The sequence below is a fragment of the Pituophis catenifer genome, unplaced genomic scaffold (genome assembly GCF_029215685.1).
Source record: "Pituophis catenifer annectens isolate HBS135680 unplaced genomic scaffold, rPitCat1.0.hap2 SCAF_8, whole genome shotgun sequence".
NCBI classification, from domain to species: domain Eukaryota; kingdom Metazoa; phylum Chordata; class Lepidosauria; order Squamata; family Colubridae; genus Pituophis; species Pituophis catenifer.
Window position 1 is genome coordinate 54,133,527 of NW_027256888.1, and position 12,850 is coordinate 54,146,376.

Here is a 12,850-nt window from a genome sequence, read left to right on the forward strand (position 1 = left end):
CTTTAAACTCTGATTGTCAGGTTAACTAGATATATACATTCCAATGCTGCTTAAATTTCTATGGAATATATGTATTTTTGCTATCTTGAGGTGGCAGTCTTCCAACCTCATTAGTTTTTGTATGCTGCTCATGGGATATCGAACAATATAGCACTGAAAAGCTTGTAAGTGGCAATAAAGTGACCGCTGCAATATTAGTATTTTTCTGTCACTATTCGGTGGGATGTCCTGCACAAGGGAAAAAGATAATCTGTTTTAGTAAACTATAGCAATGATAATAAAAACACGCATCCAGCTGTGCTTGTAAATCACTGGTGTTTCCTTATCGCCTTGCCTTTGAGGAAGTTCACAGTTCATTTAAGATATAAATGCCACAGCACCATAAAAATGAATCTGAATTATCTCGAGAAGCCATTGACTTTGAAGGAAGGTGGAAAGAATTGTCTCAACAAATGCAAATAATTTATGCTTCTCCGTTTCTCTCCAATGGCTGGCCCCTTGCTGAATATACACAAATTTGGAAGAAAAAAAGGCATGTCAAAATAAGGATGTGACAGAATCACCAAAAATCAAGTTCATTTGTCACTTAAACTTTCAGAAATCATCTTCAAGGAACTAGAAGAAGACAGTGCCCAGGAAAACATATAAAAAGTTCATGAATAATTAGAACAACTGATAGGTCCAGTTTGATCTTCATTCATTGCAATAAAGCTTACAGAAGAGGAACCATTTCGTGGATTGAGACGTGTCACTGAGATGTGATCATGGAAGCTTTAAAGTTTCACTGCTAGGATGATTTGCTCAGGAAGAGAAATAAAAGTGAATGAATGCAAATTCTGAGTGCAACCTCTTATAATAACCAGTCATCTGATTTTGGAATCAATGCTTTTGTCAAAAATATTTTAAGGCACTTCATAGGTATTTTAAATATATTTGTAGGTATAAAAATAAAGTAAGTGCTGAGGCAACATTCATATAGGATCATCTTTTGCATTGTCTCTCTGTATGTACAAAATAGGACATATATACATTCACGAAGGCTGTTCCATTATACTTTCACTGGTACTTTGGGCTGCCTTGTTAATTTCATTGCCTGCAAAACATCAAACCAGAGGTCAATTTGTTGCCTTCTTAAAATCACAATTAAACAACAATAGGACATATCTTCAAAATAATTACTATTAACTGTTGGAATATTCCCCAGGCACTAGCAACGGCAAGAGATACAAGGCTCTAGCCTCAAGTTACAAAATGAATTCCTTGGAGTATCAGTAGTTTTCTCTTCTTTTACTGAAATAATATCAAGCAGAAATTTATGTATATCTCAGATTGCTAGAAGTCAAAACTTGTAGTTTTGTTTCAAAGGTCACATCATAACTTCATAATATCACAACTTGGCTTAACAATTTTTTTTCCTATTACGGTGAGATACATGGAATTCTTTTGTTTTTCTGCCCTCCCTGGCAAAGTATCTTACTATTTTAGGCATTTTTTTTTTTTTTAAATTTGATTTATATGCCGCCCTTCTCCGGAGACTCAGGGCGCTTACAATGCGTTAAGCAATAGCCTTCATTCTTTTGTATATTTTATACAAAGTCAGCTTATTGCCCCCACAAACTGGGTCCTCATTTCACCTACCTTAGAAAGGATGGAAGGCTGAGTCAACCTTGAGCCTTGGAGAGATTCGAACCAGCAGAAATTGCAGGCAGCTGTGTTAATAACAGGGTGCATTAAACCACTGTACTATCAAGGCTCTTGCACAAATAACAAATGAAATAAGGCATCTCCTATAATCTAAATAATAAGACCTGGTAACATTTACTTAGAGTGAGGTCCTATTTTTATAGGAACTTTTTTAAGGGGAAAAAAATATTTTGTCCCTCCAGAAGAAAAGATATAAGAGCACAAGGGATCCAAGGTGTGCTGACCCTACAGAAAATATAGAAATTTTTCTTTCCCAGATATGATTACAAGATTAAGTGTATTCTATCATGGAAGTAAAAAATTTTATAACATATTGAGAAAGCAAGATCTTTCTTTTGATACATAGCACAACCTGTGACACAATTTTTCAAGTAGAAAACTTGTTGGTGAAGCTTCAAACAGTTAAATTCTGTCAAAGAGTTACATTTCAAGAAGAAATCACATGTTGGCCTTATTAAGGATTTCACTGAAACGGAGCATAGCTTTCTGCTTGAGAGAAATACCAAAATGAAATTAAGGAAATAAGCATCAAAACATGATGCTATATTTATTTGAAAAGCAGGACACCATTTTTAGATACATCAAAATCAACTATTTTTTAAAAAAATCTGTATGAAATCTTAACCCAAACTCATCCAACTATAATAGTGCTTACTGTAAATTATGCAGAGAAACAAGAGAGCCCCTCTCATACACACACACACACATATACACACACACATACACACACACATATATAAAATACAATATTATATATATAATAAGTACATAAATAATAGATACATTGATAAATATATTTTGAATCTCTCTTTATTTACTTATTTTTTCAATGTGTCCAATTCCTAATGTGCATCTGCGTTTAGCACACTTGTTTTTTCTTCCTGGCTAGTCTCGTATTTTCTCAGAGCAATCTAGAACAGGGATCTCCAACCTTGGCAACTTTACGACTTGTGGACTTCAACTCCCAGAATTCCTCAGCCAGCATGTGCTGGCTGAGGAATTCTGCGAGTTAAAGTCCACAAGTCGTAAAGTTGTCAAGGTTGGAGACCCCTGATCTAGAATATCCTATTGTAAATATAGTTTAGAAGAGTTATGTTGGTCGTCTTCTCTCCAGAAGAGCAGAATCTGAAGTGTCTCTTCTGACTGATTGTATGTTTTAATAACTGCTGTTTGCCCCCAGTCTCCTGGTGATCTCATTCTGTCTCTTAATACCCACTTCTGTGCTATTTAGCAAAGATGGAAATATTTTAAATCTGTCCTCAGCTACAAGACAAGTCCATTCTGAACATTTGAGCCATCCAACACACTGCTTAGAGTGTTCCAAGGCTGGAATAAAATCTTTGTTCTGTTTCAGATTTATTTCACAGCATTAAGACTGCTTTTTTTGGACATTTTATTCCAGCATTAACAATGTAGTGGTAAATCATACTTTTCAATAATTGTTTCTCTTCTTTACTCCCAATAGTGAACTTTGCATGGGGCCATGATATCTTACCTTTTGTCTAGAAATCATCCAAGATTTTATTGTTGGTACCAAAATGCTGCCAAGGAGGATCTGAGCGGGGTGATATATAAGTAATGGGACTGAAATTAAGGACAGATGCTTGTAGCCTTCAAATACTATCTTCAGCATTGGTATACCTGTGGGCAGAAATATAACTAAAATTAAGAATCCTTTGATGATTTTTCTGAGCTAAGAATTGTAGGAATGTATTTAACTTTTAAAACATTTTGCTCAAATTTGAAAAAAAAAAGAAAAAACCACCTTTGTAATAACAAAAGGTACAAAAATAAAGCAATACATTATAGTCACGGTACATTATTATCATACATTAATATAACAGATTATATAATGATCATACAATAGATTTTGATGGGAATATATTTGAGTTTTCTTTTCCAGTGTGTCTGCCGTGCATTCTTCTGGTCTTGTCTGCTTTTAATTCTGCACTCTAGAAAGAGTGCAGAGAAGAGCAACAAAGATGATTGGGGGACTGGAGGTTAAAACATATGAAGAACAGTTGCAAGAATTGGGTCTAGTGAAAAGAAGGATTAGGAGTGACATGATAGCAGTGTTCTAATATCTAAGGGACTGCCACAAAGAAGGGGGGGATTAAACTATTCTCCAAAGAACCTGAAGGGCAGGACAAGGAGCAATGGATGGAAACTCATTCAAGAGAGAATCAACCTAAAACTAAGGAGAAATTTCCTGATACTTAGAACAATTAATCAGTGGAATGACTTGCCTCCGGACGTTTTGGGGGCTCCAACACTGGAGGCTTTTGAGAAGAGGTTGGACAACCATTTGTCTGAATTGGTGTAGGGCTTCCTGATTGAGCACTGGGATGGACTAGAACAGGGGTGGGCAAATGTGGCTTTTTTACAACCTGTGGACTTCAACTCCTAGAATTCCTGAGACAGCCAAGTTGTAAAAGAGCCACATTTGCCCACTCCTGGACTAGAAGACATTCCAACTCTTTTAGTTGCTTTTAATCTGATGCATTTAACGCTAGGTGTAAGATATCCACAGTCACTCTGTATTATGGGAAAGCAAAGGTAAAAACAGTACCGTTGCAAAAGAGATACCTCAGCTCAAAGGTGTGGGTTGGGGCACAAATAGGCTCAGATTCCCCTAAATTATGCCTGGCATTGAATGAACAGGAAAATTGCTTTTACAGGCTTTCATTACCCTGCTAGCAATAAAGACCTTTCTAGAAAGAGCTTATCTCTAAATTGCCTTCTTGTAGTGCTTTGATACTGTATGACTGAGACAACATAGAACTTGGAAACTTTCTATAAGTATATGAGAAAATATGAAAAAGTGATATTTTAAAAAGCAGCAGTCATATGTCACAAGAAATAATTCCCATTTAGGGAAATTAAACGTGTTCTAATGCTATATGATATAATAAAGTGGGATGATGGGTGGAGACAAGATGGTGATGGATCAGCAGTTTTCCTGTTGAGCTCCATCCATGCAATTTATTTGGTTTAAATGGTAAGATGTTTTGCATGTTCCACAACTACGACTGGAATTTCTGCCACTAAGCAAATTGGTCATAAAGCATATAAAGCTCGGTGACAGCAATGTTGGCATTCCCTATTGCCAAATTCCACAAATCGTTAGACAAAGACCTACCCTAATCCAAGCCATTCTGGGCTCCATCCTCCCAGGCTGAATTACTACTATGGACTGTACTCTTAAATACTTCAACCAAATTACTTCAGACCCTAGTAATATTTTAAGTTGCAAATATCAATGCAACTATTGTACTTTGTAGATCTGGATAGATTTGTTGGCATTTGGGTGCATCATGCACATGCTTTTTGTTAAATGGAGAGTGAGTTTAGGGCAGGGGGGGTCAAACTCCATTTCATTGAGGGCCACATCAGGGCTGTGTTTGACCTCAGCGGGCTGGGGTGGTCGTGGCTAGTTCAACATCACTTGTGTCAGCGCTTGAGCGCTCTGCCAGCAAAAACGGGCTCTCGAGCTCTGTTTTCGGCTGTGACGGCCTCCTGCAACCCTTTGCCAATAAAAATGGAGCTCAGGAGGGCTGCACGTGGCCCTCCCGAACTCTGTTTTCACTGGCAGAGGGTTGCAGGAGACCGTTGCAGCCGAAAACAGGTAGTCCATTTTCACTGGCAGAGGCACAGAGGGCCGGTCCTTCACTGTTTCCAGGGCAGCCCTGCAGGCCAGATCTAAGCACCCTGAGGGTGGATCCGGCCCGCAGGCCTTGAGTTTGACACCCCTGGTTTAGGGAGTATTTAGAACAGTAAAAATCTATGGTTTTGGTTGGGTTGGTTTCTTGCACTTTACCGTCCATGTTCTTGTGTCCTATTGATGTTTAATGTCAGGAAACATTTACATGTAAATTTATAGAACTTGGGGCTGTAGGGTTTCAATTTTCTTATATTTAGTATCATTTTTTTGCAGCTGTAAAACTGACACACACACAAATTCAGCTCAGAGCAACACAAGAATTTTAAAGACAATGCAAAACCTATCACAAAATAAAAAGCAAAAAAGTCCTCTATTGCTTTACCGTGCTTGCACAAGGGTGCAAATCTTTGCCTGGTCCTACTTATGGCCTAGTGTAAAAAAATAACTAAACGAAACTATTTAAGAAATCTACAAAAAAGAAATGACTGGAAAAGATTGCACCCTTTGGCACAAAAAGATGCTCTTTTTTGGAACACACATGATTTCAGTTCAACCCAGTAGAAAATCAGTAAGTATATGTCTCCTATGCTGATACCCCACATACTTTCACATATAGCCATCTGTTTTCTTGTTTTTTTCACAACTGTTTCTTTTGCAATCACTACCCTCCATGAAAATAGCATGCTGAACTTCACACCATTTTAAAGCTATAATTGTAAAAACAAATGGGCAAATTCCATCTTGCTGTCCTTGAAGCTACAGAAATGAACAAATCAGCGTTAATGCTTCAGGTGCTGTGTCTGTGTCACCATGGTTGACAGGACCGAAGCAGGCTTCAGGAGATAGCATTTGACTTTATGGCACTCTACATGCATTTACAATTTTACAGGAATTTTAAAACTGACATGCTGAAGAATGTTTATAAATCATTAATAAAAATGCCTCTTTAATACCATGCATTGTTTGAGAGACGTAAGGAGGCACATAGTGTAAATGGTTTTCTTTCTGACTAATGTAATTTATACAAAAAAAAAATATGTCCCCACTGTGTACAAGTATAACCAAGGATAGATAAAGAGCATCATCTCAGCACATTACTACCTGATCCAATCACTTGGGAAATCCCTAATGTACAGCACATCCTATTTCCATGTTACACATGACACATTTGTCTAAAATTACTCAACAGATTTTGACATTGCAGCATAGAGCTTTCAACTGTCATCTCCGAAGCAGGAAATCTACGTAAGGCCAAGAAGGATCCAAGGATTTATTTTAATCCCAGACCCATGATAACAAAGATGAAACACGAAGAACTGAAGTTTACATTCTCACTTCCCTACGTCCATTCTCTATTTTGATATTTTTATTTTATGTACCTTGATTTCTATAATTTCCTCAGAGTAGAAACTGAAATACAGGAAATTCATCATGCAAAATGAAATTATTATTTGGCCCAATTCTTATTTATTCTCATAGTTGGAGTTCTATTTCTTCAGTAGTCATGTCAAAGCAATTCACCCTTTTACTACTGAATTACACTCCAAATCACCTTCATATATTTTCAGTATATATTTTACTTAAACATTCTAGGTAAAGCTTTAGAGCAGGGGTGTCAAACTCAATTTAATTGAGGGCCGCATCAGGATTGTTTGACCTCAGGGGGCTGGAGTGGTGATGCTGGGGTGGGCATAGTCAGCTCGATGTCACTTACGTCAGGGGCACCTGTGGTGGTCTGAGTGCTTTGCCAGAGAAAACAGGCTTCCGAGCTCCGTTGTTGGCTGCGACGGCCTCCTGAAACCCTCTGCCAGCGAAAATGGAGCCCTTCCGAGCTCCATTTTCGCTGGCAGAGGCACCATGGGCCATCCTTCACTGTTTCCAGGGCGGCCTTGTGGGCCAGATTTAAGCACTTGGCGGGCCGCATCCATCTCCTGAGCCTTGAGTTAGACACCCCTGCTTTAGCTAGTTGTAACATGGGTGCACTGGGGTAGTCTTCCCGATATGACAACTATGTTGACTCCATTATGTCCATTAGCAGTCTGGCTAGGGATTCTTGGAATTATGGCACCAGATTGGGATATTTAACAAAAGACAAAAAGCTTCTGTGGTAAACCCCTCCCCCCCCCAAGAAAATGGACTTTTCTGCCCATAAAAAGGCTTATCTCCTAAACATAAAAGACAATATGTAAAGAGCATTTTTTACATATTCTTTTCACAAAACAAAATTCCATGTAAATAGGCCTTAACCCAAGCTAGTAGCGATGAAATGTGTCTATTTTATATATGGCTGTAATGAAGGATACACTACTGAAGACATCTGTCAAAGGAAAAGTTAAAACGCAGTCTAATTTGATTTGACTTCTCAGTTTGATATTACTGTCAGGCAATAAGTACTAAAAGCTTGCAACTGCACTGTTTTATGGTGCACAAACCTTTCAATGGTTTAAAGCTGCTATCTATCTGTGTGTGTGTATATATGTGTGTGTGTTTGTGTGTGTGTGTGTGTGTGTGTATAAAAGCATCAAAAACTGCACAGGGCATGGGAGTGTTAATGCTATACACACATTAAGCCTAGCAGAGGCTTAACACATTTGTTTCAGTTCTTATTTTGTCAGATGCACAAACAAACAAAAAGAATTGATGACAAAAATCAGCATTTTGCAGCTGAATTTCAGAGGTGCGATCTCTGGGTGAAATTTCAGCTGCAAATGCAAAGATAGGCCTAAATTTGCTAGTAGGCTCTGAGTTGCCTATTCAACCCATCAGTATATACAACAAAGGGCAAGGAAAAAGGAGCCATTTGGTGATCACTTCATCTTACTTTGATATTTTCTGAATGTGAAACTACAATATGCTGCATTAGCATCCACTGCAGAGAACCAAATTCCTAATTTAAAAAGCAAAAAATATGCAGTGCCTTGATCAGTTGTGCCATTCTACATCATGCAAGAGTACAGTACTTCAAAATAAATATTTACAAAAAGGAAAGGAAGCAGAAATGTCTGCCTATTATTTTACCATTTGGTAAAGAAAAAAAACCTTGCACTAATTTTTATGGGATAGAGCACTTTCCTGAAATAGATATTTTTATTCTGGACATTATTACAGACTCCAAGGAGCTGGAAGCATAATCAATGAAAAGACTAAAAGAGTCAGTGGCATTTACTCATTTAGGGGATTTTACAGCATCTCTGAAAAGAATTAATTGGCTTATTTCCCATTGAAGTAATTGTCATAGTAGCATATCTACTAGATATAGACTGAATCCTTTTGTTGCTGCTATTCTGATTGGTTATGAATTATAGGGCCTTTTCTATATTACAGATTAATCATGTTACAAGTTCTACCACCTGTATTGAAACAGTTTCAAGCAAAATATGTATGTGCTTGCAAACATTTGAATCAAAGTGATGACAAATAGGCATCAAAGAATATCTGGAGGTGCTGAACTGTGTGGGAGTTTGAAAATGACTGCATTTGTAAACAATCAGAATAATCTCACCTTAGTTTGGGTATCTTAAGAAGAAACATAAAATAGTTCCAAAAGTTTCTTTGCGTTATACTAGTCTGTAGTAGAACATTTATGAGTGCGTCTCAAAGCCTATTAACAGATGACTCGAAAGAATATTTGTCATTTGATAGTAGCCTTAAAGCAAAGATGACCAACATTTCTTCCTAGAGAGAAATGCATTTCCTCAGGGGTAGCTGGCTGTCGGCCTAGTGGGCTCAGCTGAAGCAGGCTGGGTCACAGTAAGTGCCCTTGGACAGACCTTGATTTTTGTCTCTGACAGTCACTTGTTTTCCCCCTCAGGTAGCAGAACTGCACTGAAGGCAAAGGACACCAGAAGTCTCTCACTAGTATCTTGTATTTTGGGGAAGGAGGAGGGGGAAGGTCGATATTATGTTGAGGGCTGCATGAAATTAGCCTGAAGCCACATGATGGATGATACATGTAAGGTAACCCATTCATCAATTCAGTATAAACAATGCTAGATTGGAATAAGCATTTATGAGAAATCTAGGGCAGCCAAGATTGTTTAGGTCACAGGCTACTAGACAAACATATGCAAACAATTTTTGTTTGAATGCTTTCTTTTCGTTATGAAAGCAATATAAGCTAAACAGTAACATTTGTCATAAAAGCAAAAGATTTACCTTACAATAAAATAAAACACATAACGCATAGTAAGTAATAAGGGAGACAAGGAAAACAAGAAACATCTTCTGAAAACATCAGCAACATTCACTTTCTCTAGGGTGAAATTCATTCCACATCTTGTGCCTTCATATTATATTTTTCCCTGCTGACACCAGCCACCAATACAACATACGTAGTGATAATGACATAAATATTTTTTAGACATTAAAAAGAGGGAAAGTTCAATATATTAATAGAAAGAGCCCAGCAGTACGCCAAATACACATTTCTGTATTATACATAATTCTGTGAAAGGCCAGAGGGTGAAGATATTATGAAGGCAAAGCAGTTAATCTGGGATTCAAAGCTATTTCTTTCAGAAAAGTCTTTCTCAGGGAAGGAGATGATTCAGTCTCACGGACAATAAATCTTGAAAAAAGAGACAGAAAGAAATCCTTTTGCGTTATAACTAGTACTAGATGAAGCAAGCGCTCTAAAAAAATATCAGTTTTGAAGGGCTTATTTTCAAAATTTCTGTGTGGAGGCCTGTGTCTCTTGCCTATAGGGAAATTCTGCAACAATAACTTTGAATCTCCATTTATCTGCAAGTCTGTCAGAGAACTCAGGGAAAACAAAGAGAAAGCACTTTATCCAAAGTTGTTTTTCCTAAGAATGGAGAATTCAAAGGGCACTTTGCTCCCTTCTTCTCCATCTTGGTCAACTGAATTTTAAATGTATGGTCCTTATTGTTTTAATGCTTTACATGGTATTTACATGGCCGCCTAGAGTTGCCTTAGTGAGATGGCTGGCATAGAAGTTTAACAAACAAACAAACAAACAAACAAACAAACAAACAAACAAACAAACAAAGTCAGTCACTTAGTCAGGCAGTCAGTAATTTACAGTGCTCATGTTTTCACAGAATTGACACCCAGTTGGTAAAAAAGTAGCACTGCTGGTAGTTTTAAGTGTAGTTTTAGGTATAATGTAAAATATGAGTTGGGTGTACAGTATTCTGCTTCCTTTCCATGAATTTGTATAATCTGGGACTGAAGTTATGAAACATTTGTTACCAACATTTAAAGACATTAGCCTTAAATTCAAAAACACTACTATAGGTCTCTGTAATGTAGTAGTACTTAGCTAGCAAGGAATTAGAACATGAATCATATAGAAATACTTTTTAGAAAAACAAGATGGAACTTTAGTACTAAATTCAGCTGGTGGCAGCATGCTGAAGCTAACAGGCTAAGTTTTACTTAGGATTCAAATGGAAGATTCTCTGGGAATACCAGAACTATTGATAAAAAGATATAAGTTGAGAAATATCCTTTCTTACTGTTGTCAGGAAAACTGTATGATGTCAGCGACATCACTAGAGGTTGAACTCTAGAACATTTTACCAATTTACAATATTGTGGCAACTTTTCCCAACTCAAGAGCTCTTGTTGTGTTGGGATTACCATTCTCAGAATCACCAATCACTGACTATGCTAAATCTGGGAGTGGTGGCCTAAACATTACTCAGCTGGGGAAGACTCTATGATCCTATTTTAGTATTTTTTCCCCCTTCTTTAGATTGTTTCACTATGCTATTATAAAATAGATTGTTTTATTTAGATACAGCAGTGTTGATAGAGTGTTGACAGGAGATTAGCATCATGCTGATATTTACATAAAAATAAGAACAAAGACATTTATGTCAATAATAACTATGATTTCTAAAATGTTAAATCTTGATAAGCATAATGTTTTTAAAAGTTTACATCTAAAATTGAATGCGCCATTAATAAGCAACTGAATAATATATTGTTATATAATAAAGTTTTATGTGTTAAGCTTAATACTGAGGTTACCACTATATTGTCACTTCTTATTGAATACACTTTTTTTTTAAAAAAAGAAAAGAACAAAACATTTGGATATGCAAAATACTTGAGTAAAAATGTATACATTTACTGTACATTTGGACTCATACAGATCTGAATGAAGTGGGATGATCTTTCATGAGGATGTGCATCTTGAGCTGAAAAAATAGCTGCATGACTGGAGGCCTACATTGATTCTAGATCAGCTGTCAAACTCGTGGCCCAAGAGGCCAGATGCGTCACACGCTGGCCATACCCATGCCAGGTTTAGTGAATGGAAAAAAAGTCACCATACATCACGTGATGTCAATGTGACAATGTGAGTTTGACACCTGTGTTCTAGATGCTTTAAAATCCCTAAAAACTATGCTGCCACAGATGCAGTGGTTCCTTGATGCTTCCTTCAACAGTTTATAAATGGATCCGTATTTTTTACCTACCCTTTTAATCTATCTTCGAGACCGCCTGCTGCTACCGACAACCTCCCATCGACCCGTGCGCTCCCACAGAGAGGGCCTCCTCGGGGTGCCATCAGCCAAACAATGTAGGCTGGTGACCCCCAGGGGGAGGGCCTTCTCTGTGGGGGCACCTACCCTATGGAACCAGCTGCCCCCAGAGATAAGGAGAATCCAAGACCTCGGTGCCTTCCGCCACGCCCTTAAAACTTTCTTTTTTCAACAAGCCGGGCTGGCTTAATATATTTTTAAATTTTTTATTTTTAATTGGTTTGTCATTTTAAACTGCCAAATTAATATATATTCTTTTAATTGTTTTAATGTTTGTATTGTATGTTTTTATCTGGCTGTACACCACCCTGAGTCCCTGGGAGAAGGTGCGGTATATAAATTCGAAATAAAATAAATAAAATAAAAAATATTTCTCATCATTCCGTAAGTACCCAGAATGTTACGTGGTTAATTTCCTGAGGCATATTAGCATACGGATTTTAGCTCAAAATGAGCAAAAAATGATTGTTTCAAATTCCACACTGAATTATGCCCACTGAAAATAAATGGGATGGTCTTTGTTTCAACTAGGCAAAAATGGGGTGGCCCCATAATTTTATTTGGGCAGTTAGTAGATATGATGCTATTAAGGCAGTGCACGGATCACTGTACTCTGCAAAAACTTAAGATAAAAGAATTTCAAGTCACAAATAAAATGGGATTTCTCCATGGGAGACCTGCCAACAAACTATTATATATAAGGCATTTTAGAAATGATAAATCAACTTTGTTTTCTACAGGAAAGAAGACAAAAAGATCTCCAGTGTCATTATCATTTTACATCTATATATAGGATTTTTAAAGATATATATTTATAAAGAAGTATGAACTTGCTGTCACTGGAAATCTGCAATGTGGTTTTTAGTGTCTGATCCAATTAAATACACATTTAGAAAGAAATGTTACCAAATAAATAATTGGACAGCTGAAACTCTGAAATGACAATGGATATTTATCGATCCCTTTTTGCAGA

At 37.2% G+C, this 12,850-nt stretch overlaps 1 protein-coding gene across 1 annotated transcript in view; it reads right to left on the bottom strand.

Annotated features, from left to right (window-relative positions):
* Positions 1-941: 941 nt before the first annotated feature.
* The window catches only part of SLC10A7 (solute carrier family 10 member 7), a 145,165-nt gene continuing 133,256 nt past the window's right edge, over positions 942-12,850 (bottom strand). Inside the window, exons 11-12 of the mRNA XM_070948672.1 lie at positions 3,200-3,345; positions 942-1,093 (exon numbers count right to left, since the gene is read on the bottom strand). Of these exons, the coding sequence (XP_070804773.1) occupies positions 1,049-1,093; positions 3,200-3,345 (191 nt within the window). The 3' untranslated portion in view covers positions 942-1,048. The remainder of the gene's footprint in view (positions 1,094-3,199; positions 3,346-12,850) is intronic.